At 49.5% G+C, this 21,951-nt stretch overlaps 1 protein-coding gene across 2 annotated transcripts in view; it reads right to left on the bottom strand.

The window, feature by feature from the left end:
* Positions 1-3,335: 3,335 nt before the first annotated feature.
* The window catches only part of PRTG (protogenin), a 39,717-nt gene continuing 21,101 nt past the window's right edge, over positions 3,336-21,951 (bottom strand). The window contains exons 12-20 of one of the 2 annotated variants that reach the window (XM_070953422.1): positions 12,520-12,615; positions 11,954-12,140; positions 11,341-11,468; positions 11,037-11,207; positions 10,447-10,632; positions 10,155-10,275; positions 9,517-9,685; positions 8,472-8,573; positions 3,336-7,646 (exon numbers count right to left, since the gene is read on the bottom strand). In XM_070953422.1, the coding sequence (XP_070809523.1) occupies positions 7,317-7,646; positions 8,472-8,573; positions 9,517-9,685; positions 10,155-10,275; positions 10,447-10,632; positions 11,037-11,207; positions 11,341-11,468; positions 11,954-12,140; positions 12,520-12,615 (1,490 nt within the window). In that variant the 3' untranslated portion in view covers positions 3,336-7,316. Of the gene's footprint in view, positions 7,856-8,471; positions 8,574-9,516; positions 9,686-10,154; positions 10,276-10,446; positions 10,633-11,036; positions 11,208-11,340; positions 11,469-11,953; positions 12,141-12,519; positions 12,616-21,951 lie in introns of both variants that reach the window. The other variant, XM_070953423.1, reaches the window with a different exon arrangement.

The following is a 21,951-nucleotide window of genomic DNA, read 5'->3' as shown; positions in this document are numbered from 1 at the left end:
TAACAGATTTCTAAATTGGCTTCCATCACTTACTTCTGGATTAAGTTGTCCAAATTATTATTTTTGCTTCAATTGTTTCCAGCCCAGAGGTACAAATCCATTCTGATTTATCTCCCAAGACAAGGAATGAAAAAAAATGCTTAGTGTGGTGTTTATTTGTTCATTTTGTTTTTATTGTTGGATTGATCTTCACAGCTATGAAGGCATTTGCCATTTGCTCAATGGAGATCCTAGAATTCCCAGATTGTATGGTCACAACCAAATTTTGGATTCATCTGCACAGTTGTATTGCTGTGGTGGTTGCTATCTGGGAGACTTTCCTAACCCCGGGAATAGCGCACCATATTTCCTCTAGAAGAAGGGAAACAGTATGAGTCATGTTCCCATCCATAAAGGAACTGGAAACACATGCCAGTTTACCATCAACTTTTCCTGTTTTTAGGCAAGCACCTGGGAATCAAAGCCCCTCCAAATGCTCAAGATGGTTTCAAAAAAATGGCCACTGGACTGCAGGGAAGGTTGGGACATGCAGCCCCTCTCCCATGAATGGTGACCATGTGGTTGCTACTACTCCTCTCAAGATGCTTCTGTAGGGTTGTCCATCCTCATCCTAATCTCCCAGATAAAATTCCACAATCATGGCTGGTAGCCATGTTGATTGGGATCTCACACTCAATTACCACCTGCCAGGGGGTCAGTAGATGGCCATAGTGGCCAGCTCTGTACCTGGCATTTCAGGGAGAAGGCTTACATGTATGGCTATCGGGCACTGAAAGTCTGATTCTCGAGGACCCTTGTTTGGTAACGGGCTGCTTGAAACTGACAAGAGAGAGGGAGGGAGGGAGGGAGGGGGAGAGAGAGAGAGAGAGAGAGAGAGAGAGAGAGAGAGAGAGAGATTTTGAGAAAGACTTGGATCTGTTTATTGCAAAGGCCCTGCACATAATACTAAATGTGATCAAAAGTAGGCACTATAAAAATAGCAGAAGAATTCAAAAAGACTAGCTGGGTTACCCTCACTAGATAAATTCCAGCTCATATACAAATCATTTCCCAGGGATCCCCATAGAAGAACAACTGCTTTGCTTTCCTTCTGGGTTGGACCTTCTGCCTTTTCAACTGGAGAAAGCGCAGAAACAGAGTAAGAGGTACTAATAATATATTGCGACATTATGGTTCGTCCACTGCATTCCATCAGCAGTTATACAAAAACAGCCCTTTCGTAGGCCTAAACCTCACCGTCAGGAAGAAAGCATCTCCTCAAGTTCTTCTGATGAAAGCTTAATGCACTTGGGCAGATAATAAAATGTGTGGAAAGTAGTAGCTTCACAAATCATGGGAGGAAGGGATTTGTTCAGGTGTCCGTGTTCAGGGCCGGTGGTCCCACCATTTCCCTGGTGCGCATCAGCTGCACATCCTTGCCTGCTATGCAAGTATCACAGCCCCAGATTGCCAAAGCCTCTGTGGTCAGCAGACCGTACACCAACTCCGTCATGCCTGTGCAGATCTGGTGAAACCATTTCTGACAGGCGGCTTTGCAGAGGATGGCATTCACAGGGTACAAATCCCACATGGGTAAACTGGCTCAGAGAGCACATGGCGGTGCTGGGGGGGGGGGGTTGCAGCAGGATTTTGCTGCGGCCCCCCTCCCTTCTCAGAGCTGCTTCCCTTGGGACCTCCACAGGGCAGGCAGAGCTTAGTGGGGGTCCCATTCGCATGGGCACTGTTCAGGTTTTCCATGTGCTTTGGCTGGACCCCCTCAGAAGTGCCCACTGGCCTTTACATCCGCGCTCCTGAACTCAGCAGGTCCTCTGCTCCGAGCCAGGTAGGGTGGGGTGGTGCCGCTGGGAAGGGGGCTGGTGCTTGTTAACCCCCAGCTTCGGGAAAGCCTTCACCTGGGCAGGGCCTGGCTGGCGCTGTAGAAGGGCTGGTGGCCGATGCCCGTCGCGTTCTCGGGCGGCCCAAAGGTTATGGCCGGAGCCCTGCTGAAGGCCATCCCCGCCGGGCTCTGGTCAAAGATGGGCGGTGGTGACTGAGTGGGAAGGCGGGCGCCCCGTACGGGGAGGCCGCTCGAGACAACAGATAAGGCGGCCTCCTAAAGGCGTTGTAACCCCCGAAGCTAGGATACGCGGGGTAAGTGAAGTAGGGCCCCCCCGCGGGCTTATAGGCAGCGACATAGCCGTCATCGAAGGAGTTGGCTTGGCGCTCGGGTTAGGCGGCAGGGCGTACTCGTAGGGAGGCGCGGGGAAGGGGATGCCCTGCGGGGGCCGAGAGCAAACACCTGAGCCCAGTGGTGAAATGTAAAATTTGTTACTGCAGTTCTATGGGCGTGGCTTGGTGGTGGTGGTAATGTAACTGGGTGGGCCTGGTCAACTTTTTATTTTTTTACTTTTAAAAGCATTTTTTCTACAACCTCCTCGGCTGAAGAAGTTGTAGAAAAAATACTTTTAAAAGTAAAAAAAAAAAAAAGCCTCTGATGATCTCACTGCTCAGCTGGGTATGGGGGGTGGGGGGTGCAGGGATTTTTGCTACCGGTTCTCCGAACCATCCACCACCATTGCTACTGGATCAGGCGATCTGGCCCGAACCGGGAGCATTTTACTCCTGCCTGAGCCCCGCAGGAGGGCGGTCCCCGCACCGCGGCCCGCACCCGCCTCAACGCCGGCCCGGTCGGAAAGCGCGCAGGTGCGCTGTCTTACCTGCACACCGTCTTTACTCTTCTTCCTGTCAGGGCTGCCCAGCTGCAGCCCGGCACCCAAGTCCTCCAGGCCACCATCCAACCCTGCAAGAGCCGAGTGCAAGCTCCGTATCGCCGCTCTGGGGACGCCCCTTCCCCACTCGGCCGCGGCATCCACCTCGGAGCCTCTTGAGCGCAGCGCCGGCCTCCATGGTGGCCCGCCCCACCTGGCAGGCGCAGCATCCAGGCAGCCACTGAACCGGCAACTGCGATGCACAGCCCGGCCTCTCCGCCAGCGGGGCAGACCTTGCACTGGCCGCTTCTCTCCCGCCCTGCCCCCACCAGGAGCCGCAGCTCGGTCTGCCGGTGGGTTGGAGGTCGGGATGGCGTCCCCGGGTGGCGGACATTACTCCTCCCGAGCTCCCCATCCAAGGAAGTGCTCCGTTGTCCGTGGACTGGACCTGCCGCCCGCTGCTTCGAAAGATGCCTGCGTGCGAGGCGCTTCCTGGCAACGGGCCGGGGTCGGTGGTGTCCCGGCACATCCCCCCCCCAAAATGCACAGGTCCTGCCCTGGTTGTTCGTTTGCCTCGGTCACCCGAGTCCCGCCGCGAAGAGTTGGGAAAAAGAACAACGGAGCCCTCAAAAGAAAACAGGCCACAGGTTACTACAGGAAACTTTTATTTCAACTGTGCAATCCATTTGTGTAAGATAGCAATTTCATAAACATTTTGGCATTTAAATTTCTACTCATTTTTGGCATGACGTTTGTGCTAGCATCAGGACAAGCCTGGGAACTGATGAAGGGAAAGAGGAAGGACACAGGTAAACATTCACTATGCTATCAAATTTTTTTTTAAAAAAAAACACATTATAAGCAAAATGTTTAAAAAAGACTTCTTAAAAGGTACATTCATTATCAGACCGTCACCAACTGTCCTGACGCAATGGAGTTCACAGAGCTGATCCCCTGAGTCAAATATAAAATTAATATAATTCAGCTCGATTCCCCCATTGGCCGGCCAGCCACTGATGGCCCTTCAAGAAAACAGCAGGAGTGGCAAGAGCCAGACCACCCTTGGCCAAAAAGCCTTGCTGGACTCCCCCACTGGCAATTCATTCACATCTTCAAGAATACACGAAAGCAAATTCATTTTAAACAGCCATTTAGCAAAGTGCCAGGCCTGATGCAGCAAGTGCTCTGTGTGTGCAGCGACAAGATTGAGACAGCTTTGGGGTGGAAGCTCCATGTGCCAACTTGCCCAAAGAGTCTGGAGTCAGCAAAGTACACACCAGTGATGAGGTTCACACTTGCTCCAATGCACAACTGGAATCCAGATGTGATTGATTTCAGGCACTTCACCTTTCCCTCCTGCTCTGATTTTAGTTACTCTTCCAAATCGATGGAAAATGAATTCAGATGCAAGTGAGAGTTGGGTGGTGTTGCCACCCATTTTTGAGATACAAGGCAAGGCAGCCAAGGTGTGCAAGGGGATGCCCTGGTGATGCCATTGTAACCCCCTTTTCCTGAGGCTTCACTGCCCTGCTTTTGAGGTGGGGTGGTACTTGAGAACAAGAAGAGTAAAAGCAGCAGCAAAACAGTTGTGCCCAAAGAAATGTGTCACAGAAAAAAACAGAGCAAATCTTGTGGTGACAATGCCAGCTAGAGTTCTGAAGCACCCCAAGGATGAGATGGAAAAACATTAAACTCTTTTTAAATAGATGGATAAATTCAGGATAGTGTTCAAAACAAAATTAAGACGTGTCTTAAACCTGCAACTTGGGATAAGGGTCTCCCAAACGAATGGAAAGAAGGTTTGCTGAACCTGCCATGATTGGTGAGGTTCACAAAGCACAGGCTTTATACACAATGCTTGGAGATCATTGTGGCCGAGCAAACACGGCTCAGCTGTGCCCCCCAATACAGGTCAGGAGGTCCCCCAGGTGCCAGGGGGAGGGGGAGAGCCACACTCAACTGCCCAAAGACCTGCAAACTGCACACACAGACACCTTGTGCACCTCACCTGGCTCTTTTTCTGGCACTGCATGGACTAGATGCCCTGAACTGGTATTTGGAAAAATGGCCTTCACTCAAGGAGCGTTTCACTGCTCTTCAGAATGGAGAACCTGGTTACAGATGTTTCCATGTGAACCAACTGCTCCACCTGTGCAGGTTGCTGATGGCACAAGCTCAGCATATGCACTGGGAGGGTCAGGTCATGCTTCCAAATGCTTTCTTGGATGTCCCAGGGAACTGATGGGGGCAGTCCCTGGTGAGAGTCACCCTCAACCCCCACCCCACACTAGCCCAAGTTTGCCCTGCAATGAAGGAAAGATCATTCACACATACACAGCCCCGTATACAGGTGTGTGTGGGGGGAGCACCTGAAAAGGTAATGTCAATTCAAAACAAAATAAAACAACAAAAGTAAAGAAAGGTCACCTACCTACCTAGCATAGGCCTCTATGTCGAGGTAGCCTTAAATATCTTTGGTTTTCTTCATTTGCTGCTTTGCAACCTTGGACAAACTATTTCCAAATTGCAAATCCCCCTCCTTCCCTCCCTCTCTTGAGCTTGTGCTCTGGCAACTCGGGAGAAAAGGACACTCTACAGGAAAAACAGAAGACCCAAGGAGGTCATCAGCGCACCTTCCTAGGGCAGGATGTCTCTGCTCCAGCCCCACACCTGTGTGAGGGCAGGCTCCTCCATCCTGAGGGCTTCACCAAAGGGCTCAAGGGACGGGGCATGTCTTCAGCTGCCAACTGCCAGAATCAAGAATGCCCTGGCACTGCCTCCTCGTCCCCAGAAGAGGTCCAAAAGTGTCAATATTCACAGCAAACAAGTCTTTGGAGAAGAAGGGGGCCTCCTCAGCACAGTGGGCCTTGAAAGGTATTGCCATGAAACTCAGCAAGCTGCCCACCTGAGCAGACATCATTTGATGGTAGGGCAGGCTCAGCTCTGGCCAACAAGACACCCCCCCCATCAATCTTTGGCAAACGAGTTTCCTTTTCTTCAACAAGTATAAATGAACATTCAGAAATATTCTCTCTGCTACTTAATAGAACTGCTGAAGAAAAGGAAAACAAAATGACACTTGAAGTCACTGGCGCTGAGAGGTTCTTACTCCAACTTTTATAAAACTATTCTGGCAGCAATAACACGAAAGATCACTTTGTAAAACCACCCAGTCCACTCCTAATCTCCATTTGGTTCTCAGCTCTTTTGGGTTCCTATCTACTTAGGCATTCAAATTATTTGATGCTGCGTTTTTTAACTATCTTAATTATCTTTTGGGGAAAATATGAAGCTTTCTTCTCCTTCCCACAGAACATTCTTTGGTACAAGATTATTATTTTCTTTAAAGCCTTTGCATCAGAAAAAGGGTGGAAAAGACAATGTCGGCCTGGCCAACGCTCTCAAATGACACAGCAGCCTCTGGGAGCTCTTGCAAGGCCCCATTCAGACCCACAACCAGCCTCATGTCCTAAATGTATATTTCCTGTCACCTGCAAGACAGCCATCTGGGAGTCACATCTAGGATGTTTGGCCAAACCTTTTCTAAATGGAAACAGTAGGGAACTGTACCAGCTAGCTCACATTTTTGGTGAATACGACCTCTCTCTTTTGCTCACCATCTCATTCATTCGCTCACTCACTAACTTCAGAACAAAACAAAACATGAGATACCCTGTCAGTTTGCCTTACAACACGCAAGACAGCTTAAAAGTAATTAACTGCACCCTGAGCACAGGAAAACAATAACACTACAATAATTTTAAAAAGAGGTAGTATAAAACAAGAGCTGTGTGGGAACCAAGAGGATGCTCCACTATGCCTTTAGGGGGGAGGGGCTTGTCCGAGCACTGGCCTGGGGGCCATGTCCCAGTCTAATGGGCTTCCATGCTCAGGACCAGCCAGGGAAATCAATGGGGGATTCCCAAGGCAACCTGCAGAGCACATGTAAGGCCTCGTTCTGCACTCCAGAGAAACTTCATAAGTAAGGCAAGCAGTGAGTTCATAACTATCTAATGGAAGGCACCGTTACCACCAGAACACTTGGGGGAATCATCTGGCCAAGGGATCACAGCAGAGACAGAAAGCCCCCCCCCTCCCCTCCCGGTCTCCCCAACTGTGGACTCTAGAAGAAGGCACTGACAAGGCAGGTGGGACCCTGGGGGTGGGGTGGCCCATGGACGGCCCCAGAGCTACCTGCAGCCTTGGCCCCCCGGCCCCTGGAGTGACCCTCTTTTGGGGATCGTTCTGCCCAAGGCCAGTGGGGCAGACCCCTCTGCTTCCCAACACAACTCCTTGGCTCACAGGCACACACTTGCTCTCCATACATTCAGGGAAAGGACTTGGGGCTGCCAGGAAGTGATCACCAGTCCTGCAGCCACAAGCAATACTTTCACACAAGCAAATGAGGTAGTGCGGTTGCTTCCTTTGGCGTCTGCCTTGGCAAGCTGAGGTAGATATCCAAGCAAAGGGGGCACCTTTGCTCCAGTGACAGAGAGGAGGGCCATCCTGCTCTCCTTTCACATTTTTGCACACTGGACATTCACTAGGGAAGGAAAACACAAAGAGGCGGTGGAAACACAGGTTGCCTGCCAGTCCTCGGGCATCCCACTGAAAGCTTGGCCTCCCAGTTCATTGTTCCCTGCAAGATGTCCCATTGCCACTGGCAGCCAGCGGCGGCTGGAGAGGCTTAGAGACAGGACAGCTGGTTGTCAGATGCGAGTTGCTGCCTGGGAAAGAATCTGCAGCCCCAAAGCCAGGAGGGGGATGCAGCTCCTCGTTGGACTCGTGGGAGAACCTTCCCGAATCCCCAGTCTCGTGGCTGCCTTGGCTGTTGGCTGAATGCTCTGTGTCATTTCCTAGGCTGCAGATCACTTGGGCACTTGGCTGCTGCTCTTCACCAATGAGCATGGCTGCCCCTGACCGGTACAGGAAGGCTGCTGAGGCCATCTGCCTCGGGGCCTGCAGGAAGGACAGAAGCTGGATGTTTGATGCAGCTCCCACTGAAAGTGGGCCACTCACCCTGCAGTTGAGCTTTGTGAATGGAACCTGCCTCACTAGCAAGTAGCCTTCTTGGGAATGGAAGGGCCTGTTTATTTGTGGGACGGCCTGCTGAGACACCTGATCTTGCTGGGCAGTGACTGGTCCTTGCACATTGCCAGCACCTGTGACTGAGGAGCAGAAGGGAATAAGATTTTTCCAAAGAAGCAGGAGAAATCAAACAAGGAGGTTCTGGCAGCATTTGCTGTGGGTTCAGAGAGCCCCGGGATGCCAGCTGGAGTGGATGGCCCTGTGACCTCTCCCAGCACAAGCCCAGCCCAGGTGCCTTAAAGGTCCCTTGCCAAGCCAGTTCCAACTTCTCAGGGGCCTGACCTGCCCCTGCTCTGGCAAAGCCTGCTGGGCACACAGGATGCCTGAAAGGGCATCCCCATCACTTGGTAAGCAGTCCAAGAGCACAAACATCATGCACAGGTGCAGCCTAGCTGCAGCCTCACAGTGAACTTCTTAACCGGGTATTGCCAGGCTGAGGGAGGGGGGAGTGCCCAGGGTGTTAACTAAATTCATAGGGAGTTAGACCTGAAGCGTAGCCCCCTTTGTTTTTGTGCGGTTGCCACCGCTGGAGAAGGACATGCAGAAGACAAACACCCCCCTCCTTTTCCAGGCACTTAGCGTGTTGTATCAGGGGAGGAGCCAGCGAAGAGTAGAAAGCCTGGACCACAGCAGAGGCACAATCTCCCCAGGAGGCAGACCTTCTCCTGTGCTGGTCAATGGGGCTGCAGCTCTCACCTCTGCTTTCTCCTTCCGAGAGCTATGGAGGAAGAGCCGTTTCTTCTGGGCTCTCTTCTTCGTGACTGGACCAAAGCGGTTTATAATAAGGTCAGTTCCACCCTGAAGGGGAAGAGAGTCTTCCATTATTCTCAGGGAAAAGGAGAAGAGCCCAAGGCCAGCCTGCCCACAGACTGGCTCCTAGGTCCAGTCCCCAAGAGTCAACTATGGTCTGGGACTGCTGGACACTCTCATTGGCATAGCCCCTGCTGAACATCGTGGGACTTACTCCTAGGAAAGCATGCAATGGACAAAGCCCCCTTGCCCATCCCCTTAATGCCAATCCCCTTTGCGAGTGAACCTGCATTTCTGCCAGAAGACAGAAAGACCCCAAGAACTCTCCCCCAGACCAGCAAGGGAAGAGATAGCCACAGTCCTTCTGTGAGGCCGAGGGATCACCTAATTGCCTTACTTGGCAACTATCCCACCTGTTGCTGCCGGTATTAAAAAATGCAGGTAAACCACCAAACATAGGAAACACACCACAAGTAAGGGCAGAGGCAAAGGCAAAAGAAATCACATCACATCTTTAGCAGCCTCTCCAAGGTGACCCCTGAAGGGTTTTTCTGCTGTCCCACGTGAGGACCCCTCCCCAAGGGTATTCCATTCCTATTTACAACCATACATGAATAAAACCTGATTTATATAGAGCTGGACTGGAAAGTCACAATGACTGGATCTCACATCAAGTTGCAAACTCCTGCTCAGGACCCAGTTTTTATTTCTTTCCCTACCCTCAAAGCCCTGGGAAATTTAGTTCCAGGACCCCTCCTCTTATTGCAGCCTGCTCACTCCCTTTTAAGGTCCTCCAGAGTGGTCTTCTCCTTCGTGGTCAAGGTCAAAGGCAGGGGTGTTGGGCCACCAGACTCTGCAATGCCTTGTCCCCTGAGATCTCTCCTATATCTTCTGCCCTTTGATTCTGCAATGAGGTTAGCTAGTTGTTTTGCTATAAGCCACCTCACAAATTGCAACTGAGCCAAAAAAGCAAACAAATGTATCTTTGTACCTTGGCATCCAGAAAGCTTCCCCCTGTAATCCTGGGCAAGAGAGATCGCTCATTCTCTGCCAGGCTTTGCAGAGTTTTGGCTCCCCCGTGGCTCTCTGTAGAAGAGTGGCTGCCATTGCGAGGGAGTGGGTCAGGGCTGGGCTGGCTGCTTTTGGAAGGGGTTGCTTTCCTGGGCAAGAGGAAACCAGTGGTTAAACTGCCCTTCCAGCTGAAGGTTGACCGCTTGGTAAGCTCCAATCCACAGCAACCCCATTCTGAATGGAGAGGGCAGTGGAAGCCTGACAATGGGTGGAGGGGCAGGAAGAAAAAGGAAAGAATTCCCCCTGATATTGCAACTCCTCTAACCTCTGCCTTCTCCATTTCCCACTCCTTGGCATCGTCCAAGTTAATGGTGGGAGAGTGTTAAGAGACAGAACAGGTGCACAAGCAGTCTACCCTCAGAATGGGGCAGCCAAGCAAGAGCTTGACAAGGAGCTACTTGGTCACTTTGTCCCTGAGCCTAGGCCATTACAGCCTGAGCTTCTCTCAGTAAGGATTCGCTATTGGTCTGCGTACACAGACTCAGATGCACTTGCACACCCTACATTGGCACTGTGGGCCCACCCAGCCTTTCACTCACACACGTACAACAAATTTACCTTGCTTTGCCACGGTAGATCAGGATAAGGATGCAGACTAAAATGCACCCCAGGGCAATGGAGACACCTGCAATTATGCCCGTCATTGACCTCTGGTCCAACTGATAAGAGCCAGAACGAGCTGCAACAAGGAAACAGGCACGTCTATCCCAGGGGCCTTGGTGGGACACCCACAGCAAGAAAGCCCACCCCACAATGTGCCAGGCTGCCCCTTCTAGGAGAGAGAGGAGGGGCCTAGTACCCAGGGAGCAGAGGGACTGTGTGATGCATGCAGGTTGGGCCAGGGGCTCACTTGTGTCAGCCTCTGCAGAATCCAGGCGTTTTGGTCTTTGGTTTGCCTCCAAGGGTTCCTTTGGCAGGACCACAAGTTCCACCGCACTAGAAAAAGGCCCTTCGCCCACTTCGTTGGATGCAGCAAGTTTGATGAGGTAGACACTTCCCACCCTAAGGTTCTCTAGTAAAGCCATGGTTATTGTTCCTGCAGGGAGGAAGAAAGAGAGATGATAATGTGCCAACCATTTCTGTCTCCTTGGATAACCAGTGCCAAACTGCACCTTGCTTGGCACAGCCCTTCAGCCTGTTTCTGCTCCTGAGATTCTTCATTGTGCAGGATCCCTGTGAGATCTACGACTGGCCAAGAAGGCATCATGTTATGGAGTGACTGCAAACTCACCCTTATTATCACAGCCTGACTTCTAAAAGACGAGCCTTGCAAGCTCTGGAAACAAATGCCAAGGTTTTGGCTTCAGATGGTCACTTGAAGCAATCAGCCCAGCAGATTAGGGCTGCCACCTCCAGGGCAACACATGTAGCAGCCATAAGGTTGGGGGAAAGTGGGAAGGCACCAATCTTGGCACCCAGAATCTGCAGGCTCCCACTCACCTTCCCGATGCAGGACATGCCACTCGCCTGCGATCCAAGCTTTCCTGGAGGCATACAGTATGGTGTAACGGGAGACAAGGGTTCTGATGCCAGCTGGTGGCTTCCAGGAGACCAAGGCGGTGTCTTCCTCAATCAGTGTTGCCTTCACTTCCAGGGGTGGACCAGCTGGGGCTGTGGGCACAGGTAGGCTGTCAAGGAAGCTTCTGGAGCTCCAGAGGCCTCACCTAGTGGAGCCCGAGAGGCTCCCCTGTGGACAGGAGTAGATTCTCAGTCAATGAGCACCAGGCAGCATTCTCCTCCTCACCTTCTGGGAGGGTGGTGTGGTAAACCACTGGACTCCATGGGCTGGAGAGCTGATCCACATGCAGCCGAACGGCAAACTCATACTTGGTATTTGGCTCCAGTCCTTGGACCATCAAGTGAGTCTCTGACCTGGACAGAAGGAACCGGTTAGTAAAAGATCCCTGCCCACTGCTTTTTGCAATCCTCTCTGAGTGTGCAACAGGGAGGAGGCATCTCAGCTTTGCCACAGGAGGGGAGGCGCAGCACTGGGCTGGCCATACAGTGGCAGGGCTCCCCTTCTTCCCAGTCAGGACCCGAGGTTGCTTCTCTGCCTGGATTTAGGTGGTAGGGCCTGGCCAGTGGCACTTTCCTCACACAAAGCTACCAATACCCAAAAAAGACCTCGAGCAGATTCTAATGTCCTCATTGAGAGAATGCCAAGCAGGCAATCTTTTATCTTAAATACATAATAATCAAGAGAAACTGCCAGGCCAGCCGTCAGGCCTCAAAACCAGACATGGAGAAGGCCTTTCCAGTGCAGGAGCCGCGGCAAAGGCACCGATTCTGCCTTGTGTGAATGGAAGGGGTGCTGAACAGCTCCTCAGAGGACAGCAGGGTGAAAAAGGCCCACGTACGTTTGGAGATAGAGCACCAAAGACGCATTCTGCAGTCCCACAGGGTGACAGCGGAGAGTGTAGTTGATGACCTGTGCTGAAGTGAAGGCAGGCCGCCCCCAGTGCAGGAAGATGGAGGAGGAAGAGTTTGCTTTGGCGTAAAGGTGGTGGGGTGGCGGAGGGGGTGGCACCAGGCGGTCCCGAATAGCTGCAGAGAGGAGATGGCTTAAGCATGAGGGAACCAGATCAGGACTCCACCATTTTTGAAGAACAATAGTGACCAGAGGCTCAGCATTGGAAGTCTAATCAACAAAGAGGCCCCCAAATCAAGTGACATTTTCTGCAGTCCAAGCAGCCAAGACCCCGTGCCCTAAATCGCTTTTCTTCTCCCAACTGCCTTTTCTTTATAGACCTCTGTCAATTATACCAGGGGCATCTGGAGCTAAGGAACAGTATGGGAAAGCTTCAAACCAATCTCCACTGTTTTGGACCTACATTGTCCCTTTCCAGACTTTACAATATTCACATAATTCAAAAAGCTTCTGGACGTGACACAATTACAGCAGAAAAATGAGCTAGAGACTCACACACGCAGCCGGGGGTGCTGACAGTCTGGTCTGCCTCGTAGCCTTCCTCCATGCTGTTGTATGCCAGCAGCCTCACGTGATACTTCCTTCTGGGGTCTGGACAAGGTTGAAGAACAATTGCTTAGCACAATAGGACCCAACACTGGGTGGGAAACACAACATCCTGATCCTCAGTCAAGTTTCTAGACTGGCCTCCTCCAACTTGGTGCTCTTGGCACCCCAGAATTGCAGCCAGCATGGCCTGATTAGAGAGTCCTCCACCTCTCCTTCCTCCAGCAGCAGCCCCAAATTTGCACCTTGGACTCATTACTGCTCTTGATCATGTCTGGTTGCTCCATGGCCACTGGTCTCCCTAGAGGCCCTGCACAATGACTGCATGAACACAGCAACACACTGCATCTACCAACTGGGAGAGAGCTGAGAATGGGGGAGCCGGATGTTCACACCCCCTGGAACATAGCTGAGGGCCCAAACTCTCCCTCCCCTGAATCGCCTAACCAGGAGGACGTAGCTGCAGCCTTACAATCTGTGGAGCTTTGACGCTTCACAGTCCTGTGGTTAAGAGTCCCCTCTTCAGAAGCATCATCCCCGAACCACTGGACTATGGGGCAGGCAGTCAAGGAAACAAAGCCCACTCCCACACTGGACCAAGATCAGTCTAGCCACAGCTTTGCCCCCCTCCTCCTCCTCTCAAGAGTACTCTGGTCTATCATGAATATCTAGCCCGCCTCTTCCTACAGCAGGACACCAGAGGGGGCCCTTCCCCTTCCTCTTAAGAAGCCACAGGCTTGGAGGGGTGGCAAAATGTGGCCATCCCAACTGAAACCTCTATGGTGAGATCAAGACTATCCAGCCAACCAAGTCTTTGAAGTCCTGCAAGGAACATTTATGTTCAGCACCACTTTGGTTCCCTTGGTAGAAACAGGGGGACAATCCCCAAATCTGAGCCAAGACCGTTTGCCTCAGAGAGGGAGATCTCTTCAGAGATTCTTCCTTTGAAGGCCAGCAAAAGGCAGCACTCCAGACCCCCCAAAGCCCCCTTTGTTTTGAGAGCCTCCAAAGGGGCCCGAAATGAGGCCAGAGGTCAGAATTAGATAAAACAAAGGAGGAACCCGAGGTCAACCTAACCTTCTCCTTGGCACCTTCTCATCCCAGCTGATAAAGGATTGGGAAAGCCCAGGAGGCAGGGAGGGAGGGGGCCAGCCCTTTGAGGTAGGCAGGTCAGCAATCAGACGGGGCAAGGACTATGGAGCAAGAGGCATTTCAAGACCCACCAGAGTTTTCTCCATGTACAGATGGGGAGGCGGGGCCCTCTCGCACCCACCCACCCCACTTTCCCAGAGATGAGATTTCATTCCCCTTTTCAAGTTCTTTTGCCATCTCTGCCTCCCTCTGCAAAAGATGGGCAGGAGGCAACATTTTATTAGCTGGAATTTTTTTAAAAATACTGGAAGGTAATTGCCCAAGCGATGCATGTGGGGGTGATGACAGTTTGAGAGGCTGGACCTGTGCAGGGCTTCATGGGACAGTCCAGACCTCCCCAGAAAACCCTTTTGTTCATGGGTAAGAATCAGCCTTTGCTCTGCTTCTGCTGTTGGCACCCCTGGTTTTCAGGACAAACTACAAAGTTCAGCCAAGCAAAATTGCAAATGTTCTTGCTGGGATTTGAGAGCTGCTGAGAAAGGGGCCCAGGGTCCCCACCAAATGTCCAGTTTAGACTTTTGTCTTTCTGTCATCCATTGTTGAGCCCCCAAGACAATCCCCTCCTCCTACCGCACAATAAACTCCAGATAATCATTCAAGAAGAGGCCGGCAGCCAGGCTGCTCTGACATCTGGGTCGTGGCCTTTGATCTGGGACCTGGGGCTCTCCCAAGCCTGCTCCCAGCAACCGTTGCCCAGCGAGGGGGAAGGGTGGGAACAGCCCGGCAGAGGGAAACCTGACCCTCAGAAGGGGTGCAATGACTGAGTGAAAACAGGATTCATCCCACCACAAACAGGGTCCAGCTACGGATGCGGGGAGGGGGGGGAGGAGGGGGGAGGGGAGAAGAGTTCTGCGGGCATTGCTGTCCAACAGCAAGATATTTTACACACACACACACACACACACACACACACACACACACACAGTACGTATGTATGTTATGTATGTATGTATGTATGCGTGCATGTATGTAGAATAACTTTATAAATTATAAAGTCCATCCTTGCAACTTGCAGCCATCCTGAAGCTGCTTGTATTTCTGGCACCTCTCAGCTGGCTGGATAGCTCAAGGATGCTGAAAGGATCCCCTCGGCTGAGTTGGCAGTGCCTCCTCTCTCGCCTCCCTTCCCCACCTCAGGGACTGATCCCTGGAGCTTCCTAGGAGGATAGAATCTGAGGCCCAGAGAAGGATGGCTTCTTGCTCCCTCCACCTTCCCTCCCACTGCTGGGCTTTGTTCTTCCACAGGAAGGGGCAGAAGCGGGCGTCTCTCTTTCTGGAGCTGCTGGGGCACACCCTGGGCTCCGATGCCAGTCCAAAATGGTTTCATTCTAAACGCTTTGCTTTTCATGCCAGTGTGGAGGGATGCAACCGAGGGCCTCCTCCTTTCCCTTGATCGAATCCCTGCACAGCCCTTGTGGCAGCAGCGGCCACTCTGCACCCCTGGTCATACAGGGTGCCCGAACCATGCAACGCCCCCCTCACTTTTGGCAGCCAAGAGCTTCCAGTGTGATGGCTAGCTGATGGTCCGCCCATGTGAAAAGGCTTCTCTTGTTGCATAAAAGCAGAAAGAAGGCCCTGCTCCCCCTATTCCTCCCTGAAATGCCTTCTCACAAACCTCCCAATGCTTGCTGAAAGTGCATCTTCCCTGGGACAAATGCTCCCCATGGAAAGGATTGGTTTCAGCCCCACAACTATAAACATGTGCAGAACAGAACGGAGATCACTCTGATCTGGTGAGTGCTATCCCCAAGAAATTGATCTTTTTTGAGAGAGTTGATTTCACTAGGTCACTTTTATTGGCCTCTGGGTCAGTGGTGGGTTGCTGCCGGTTCGCCCCGGTTTGGGCGAACCGGTAGCAGCGGTGGTGGGAGGCTCCGCCCGGGCGTCATCAAATACGCTCTGCGCATACGCAGAAGTGGCACGCGCGCGAGCAAAGCAAGTAGGCATACAGTACACAAGTGAACCGGTAGCAAAGGTAAGTGAAACCTACCACTGCTCTGGGTCACTTACACTTGGGGTTTGTGTTACACTTCTTGTGAAATGGGTGGTACAGATACATCTAAACAAAGCAGTATGGAGTCATTCTGGTTGCCCTCAGATGACCAACACAGACTAAGAGGCAAAATCATGGCTTGTGGGGATGACTGCAAATCTCGGTTTTCAAATGCTTCCAACCAAGGGTTAGCAAGCCATGGTCTGAAGCAGGCTAGTCAGCAGTTATTTCAGCAAACCAGTTTGATAGGATGTCCAAACTGGGAAATGCTAGACTACCCCTCTGGCGGTGCCCAGCAGCCCCACTATGGGGTTCAGCTTGAGTGAACACTGAAGAAAAGCAGCGCAGAACCCCAAGCCTCCTTAGACACTGAAGCCAAAAGCAAAAAAAGAAGAAAAAGGAAAAAAGACAAAGCCAGACTTCCCCAAAGCAGCCTGGGCCTCATGTTGGCCTCCCCTGCTCTGCCACAGCCCCTTCCTCCCTTTTGTTGGTGTTCATCCCCCGCTTTGTAAGATGAGACCAGGGCCTCATACAGCTCACCTCTCCCAACACCATTCAAATGAAATTACACAGAAAGAGGAGGGGGGCAGGGGGAAGGGGCACCAGCACCCCCAGGCTGACCGGAGAGGACATAGTCATCTTAAAGCACCTGGTGGAGGAGGGAAATCTTGACAATTTTTGCAGTTTAGTTGCAATAACAATATAGAAATATAGGAAAGTAAATACCAAACAGTTCCAGAATGCCTGAGGCTATGGCTAGGAGGCACCACCCAGGAAAGGGCCCCACAGGAGGACAGCACCCACTGGTTGCCCACTCAAATGGAAGCCCTTGTTTCAACATCCGGCTGCACAAACCAGCATAGGGGTTCCTGCAAAACACAGCAGTCCAGGTGAGCTGTGCAAACTATCATTGAAGGGAGAAGGCAAAAAGTGGTGGCTGGCTTAGAAAAAGCCCCAAAGTAGCTGAATATACACACATGCATGCACACACCGGGGGAACACACGGGTGTGGGTGTGGGGGAACAGAAAATGAAAGAGGTCAGATAATCCCACAGCCCTTTTGTCTGCAGACCAAGCCCTTCCCCTAAAACCTTTCTAGCCAAACCAAGAAATGTCCCATGTCGGCAGGGCAGCCAATTGCACGACATATCCCACCATCAGAGAGAGACCATTCACAATGCTCTAACCACCAGCTAATAGTAACCACCAGCTAACTATAATAACAACAACAACAACAACAACAACAACAGGAGGAGGAGGACTATTAGGACTATTGCAAATCCATTAAACTGTAGAAGAAAAAAACGAAGTTTGAATGATTATGTGAACCAAAGTACAGAAAAATTGGTGCAGGCTTTGAAAATGGAGAACATTATAAAAACAACAGAAACAAAAGGCAGAATATAAGGAAAAACAGCTGGATGACAGATTAAATAGATGGAAAACCAAAGCTTTGCATGGACAGCACTTGAAAAATATTGAAGGAAAATGTGATGATAACTTTACATGGACATGGCTTAAGATGGGAACCATCAAGAAAGAAATGGAAGGTTTAATACTTGCTGCACAAGAACAAGCACTACAAACTAATGCCATGAAAGCAAAGATACAAAAATCCACCCGACAATCCAAATTGCCAATTTTGCAACAACAAAGTCGAAACTGTTTCACATTTAATATGTGAATGCAGCAAAATCGCACAAACTGATTACAAAGCTAGACACGAGTTGCTGGTCATTATGTAAAAAATACGACTTTCCTGTATCCAAAAAGTCATGGGAACATAAAGTGGAAAAAGTTATAGAAAATGAGAAGGTGAAGATCTTGTGGGACGTTCGAATACAGACAGATCCTCACTTGGAACACAACACGCCAGATATCACAGTTGTCGAAAACTGAAACGTACAATTTATTGACATTGCGCTACCAGGAGACGCCAGAGTCCAAGAAAAAGAACTGGAAAAAATCATATTGCGACCTGGCCATAGAAACTACACGGCTATGGATGAAACATGTCACAGTGATACCCATTGTCATCGGGGCACTTGGTATCATGTCCAAGAATTTCATAAAACACTTCAAGAAATTGCAGCTTCCTGCAATAACACCAGCGGAACTGCAAAAAACTGCACTACTTGGAACATCATATATTTTAAGAAGGTACTTGGTTGATACCTAGGACGCTGGCAGCAACCCGTATCAACCATTAGCACCAGTCAATAGTATCTGTGATGCATTCTTGAATGTTCAGTTGACTGAGTTTCATGTTTAATGAATAAAGTAAATTATATTATTATTATTTATTGGTTAATCTTTAGTGAGATTCACAGCCTTTGAGGCTAGTTAATAGCTCAGCAGCTCGAGTCCTAACCAAGGACCTAGGAACTGTTAAGGTATCGTCGGAGGATGTAAGCTGTTCCGAGTAAGGTGGTTTTTTGTAGAGTCAAAATGTTCAAGTCCGGCAAATTTAGAATTTCTAAATAGCGGGGTAGCCCTTTGGGTATTGCTCCGAGGGCTCCAATTACAATCGGGACAACACACGATTTCTTTTTCCACAGTCGCTCAACTTCAATTTGTAAGTCCCGGTACTTTGTGATTTTTTCTTGCTGCTTATCTTCAATTCGTGCATCACCAGGTATTGCAATGTCAATGAACCATACTTTTTTCTTTTCAACTATTGTTATGTCAGGTGTGTTGTGGACTAAGTGCCTGTCAGTCTGAATCCTAAAGTCCCACAAGATTTTGAGTTTCTCATTCTCTAAAACTTTCTCAACCTGATGTTCCCAGTAGTTTTTGCTGTACTCAAATCCAAACTTCTGGCACAATTTCCAGTGAATGATTTTAGCAACACGGTCATGGCGTTGTAGGTAGTCAGTTTGTGAAATTTTGCTGCACCCACTGATCAGGTGGTCAACTGTCTCTTCTTTTTCATTGCAGAGGCGGCATTTGCTGTTTTTTTTTTTTTTTTTTTTAATTTGATTTATATGCCGCCCTTCTCCGGAGACTCAGGGCGGCTTACAATGTGTTAAGCAATAGCCTTCATTCTTTTGTATATTTTATACAAAGTCAGCTTATTGCCCCCACAAACTGGGTCCTCATTTCACCTACCTTAGAAAGGATGGAAGGCTGAGTCAACCTTGAGCCTTGGAGAGATTCGAACCAGCAGAAATTGCAGGCAGCTGTGTTAATAACAGGGTGCACTAAACCCCTGTACTATCAAGGCTCTTGATACTGTTGGTGGTAACATGTTGAATTTTTGCCTTCATACTGTTTGTGGCTAGGGCTTGTTCTTGAGCTGCCAAAATAAAGCTTTCTGTTTCTTTTTTCAGTACTCCTGATCTTAACCAGTTCCAAGTTAGTTTCTGGTCAGCTTTGCCTTCAATACTTTTCAAGTATTGGCCATGCAGAGCTTTGTGTTTCCAATTTTCAGCTCGCTGCTCAATTACTTCTTTCTTATATTCTGCTTTTGTTTTAGTTGTCTTTAAAAGGCCTCCTTTATTTACTTCCTTAATCATTGGTTCTTCACTTTTCTGGATGTAACCATTCAAGCTGCATTTTTCTGCTTCCACAGTCTGCTTTACTTGTAGGAGTCCTCACCACCCTCTGCTCTTGGTAAATATAATCGGTCAACATCACTTTTAGGGTGCAAGGCATGATTCATTGTCATAAGCTTCCTTGTTTTTCTGTCCAAATTGTCTAACTCCATCTCCATCTAACTCCATTATTATTATTATTATTATTATTATTATTATTATTATTATTATTATTATTCTATTAAAACTAACTCTCCTCGACGGGTTGTAGTCTGATCCCCTGGAGTGGTAAAATAAAAGCTTCATCAACAGTCCTTGCCCTGTGTGAAACGGGGTGGCTTGTCTTAATGCCCGCTGGTCAAATAACCTCTTTGTGAATATCACATGCCTCAAGAAATGTCCAGAAAAGAAGACCATTACCCGCACAAGATCCCCTTCCCACGGAGCTCCCTCAACTTGCCTGGCCAATCTCAAGAGGGTCTTCCCCAACTAAGCATCTCCAGATGTGCTAGGACTACCATGCCCATGCTTGCAGAGAGTTATGGGGGCTGTACAAGAGCTTGGAATCTCCAGCTCAACGCAGGAAAGGAAGGGGAACCTGGTGGGAAGTGAGATTCTTTTTATTCTGAGGCTGAAGGATCTTTTGCTGGGGCTACTAACTCTTGCAGAAAACCTCTCGACAATCCTTAAATTTGTATGAACCCCCTTTTCAAAATCTTAAACTCTGGATGACAACAAAATCTACAAGCAAAGACAATTAAAACTTTTAATCCATATTCAAATGTTCCTTTTTGGTTTTAGACACAGGCAGACAGAACAGGCACCCACCAACCAACCCAGGTCGTCTAACTCCGGAACCCCTTTCATGTGCTAATGGCACTTAACAAACTCTCCCTCCCATCTGACTTGGCCAGACCTTCAGTGACCTCACAAGAGGAGCATCTGGGCTGATGGGTTGATTGATTCCCCCAAATGATCGATGGACAATGTTGAATTCATTTCCTCAGGCAGACGGTCTCTTCAAAAGCCTCTGCTTTTTAAATTGGGATCGAAAAGAGCCAGGCTTATCTCAAGGAAATATAGTGTAATTCCCAAATTGTAAACACCCAAGAACAAGTCTCTAGCTACAACTGCATTCTAAAGTTTCTTCACAGAGAAAGGAAAATAAATTCGTGTTTTTCCCCAGGAGTGAACACACAGTGGAAAAATGTCAGAATAAAAGCACAAACATCCTCAGGATGAAAAAGCTCCCTTCCACCCATGCAAAGAACCCCCAGATAGATGGACAAAGCCTTGAGGTACCCTTAGCTATGCTTCCAGCTGCACCACAAGAAAGGATGCTAATCAGTCCTAAACCCAATGTGGCCACATTTTCCATGACACATTCATGGTGAGCACAGAAGCAAATGTGCAAATCTGTCTTAGAAGGCACATAGCAGCAAAACTCTTGTTAAGCTTGGCCATCACATCAATCTTTTAACTAAGAGGCAGGAACCATTTTAGCCAAAAATAAAAAATTGTTTGAATTTCAGACAGCATGACGATCCATGCTGGGATGTGAGATTGACTGTGGAGCTCTTTGGGGCTGCTGATTCTCGGGGAACCAAGGGTGGAACCCACCACCCTCTTTGACTCCCACAGCTGTTGCCACCTTCTCTTGCTGACTGCCAGGTGCTACTATGCATTCAAAGTATAATGAAGGGGTGGGGCCTCTTTTGCCAGGAGGAGCTTGTCAAGCCTAATCCAAGGTAAGACTCTTGCACAGAAGGAGAAGTTTACGTATTCCTCCCTTGAAGCCTTCAGTGTCTTCAAAAAATCTCCCCTCCCATGTGAGAGAGTGAAAACACCGTCTCAGTTGGCATCACTGTCACTTGTAGTATAGCTTGTAGGATGAGAAAATTACAGAAGACAGGACATAGTCTGAGGACTCCAGAAACAGCTCTGGGCAAGGAGGCCCAGAACAAACAGAGATTTCCTGCAACTTCAACTGGGTCACACTTCCTGACCTTTCCCTACAGCCAGCCTTTGCTACCTCATATGAAGTCCAAGTATCACTGGAGGGCCACCTTATTGCTCATCCCAAGTTGGAAAGAAGGAAGCCATCTTGTACAAGGTGAAGCTTTCCTTTGAGATTCTCCTTTGCTCCAGAAGTGGCAACTCAGCAAAGAGACAAGAGGAAAGCTCTACTTCTCTCAGACCTCCCAGCAGATTCTTCCGCTCTCTCCTGGGCATCAAGTGGAAGCTCAGACATGTAGCAGAACAGAGAACTAAAAGCAGAACTTGAGCAAGTGAGCTGCAATGGCAGGATTAGCAACACAGGAGGTTAAAGAGTGCTTTGTCCAGGAGACTTTTGTCACTCTCCAAACTCTGGGTTCCCATCAAAGATGACTTTTCCGTTTAAGGCAGCTTCCAAAACATCTTATCCTCCTAATGAAGAGATGATGATCAAGGCAAATCAGTGGGGAGACTTTATGAAGAAGTTTAACTTGGCATCTTCTCAACTGCTTGGGAAGACCAGTCTATGTTTTCTGCGGTGAAGCAGATTAAGCTTTGTGGGCCACAAAATTCTCTCCCTGGCAATGCTTAATTTCTGGAGTATGGATTTCCGATGACATTTCTTAATAAAAATAAGGCCACCCTTTGGTTGTGTCTGTGTTTTCCTGAGATGAAAAGGCCCGGGGCAGAGAAGGGAGGCCCACAAAT

The sequence above is a fragment of the Pituophis catenifer genome, unplaced genomic scaffold (genome assembly GCF_029215685.1).
Source record: "Pituophis catenifer annectens isolate HBS135680 unplaced genomic scaffold, rPitCat1.0.hap2 SCAF_14, whole genome shotgun sequence".
In the NCBI taxonomy this organism is placed as follows: domain Eukaryota; kingdom Metazoa; phylum Chordata; class Lepidosauria; order Squamata; family Colubridae; genus Pituophis; species Pituophis catenifer.
The sequence above is the reverse complement of the archived record's forward strand: the minus strand, read 5'-3'. Positions and strand labels throughout refer to the sequence as shown.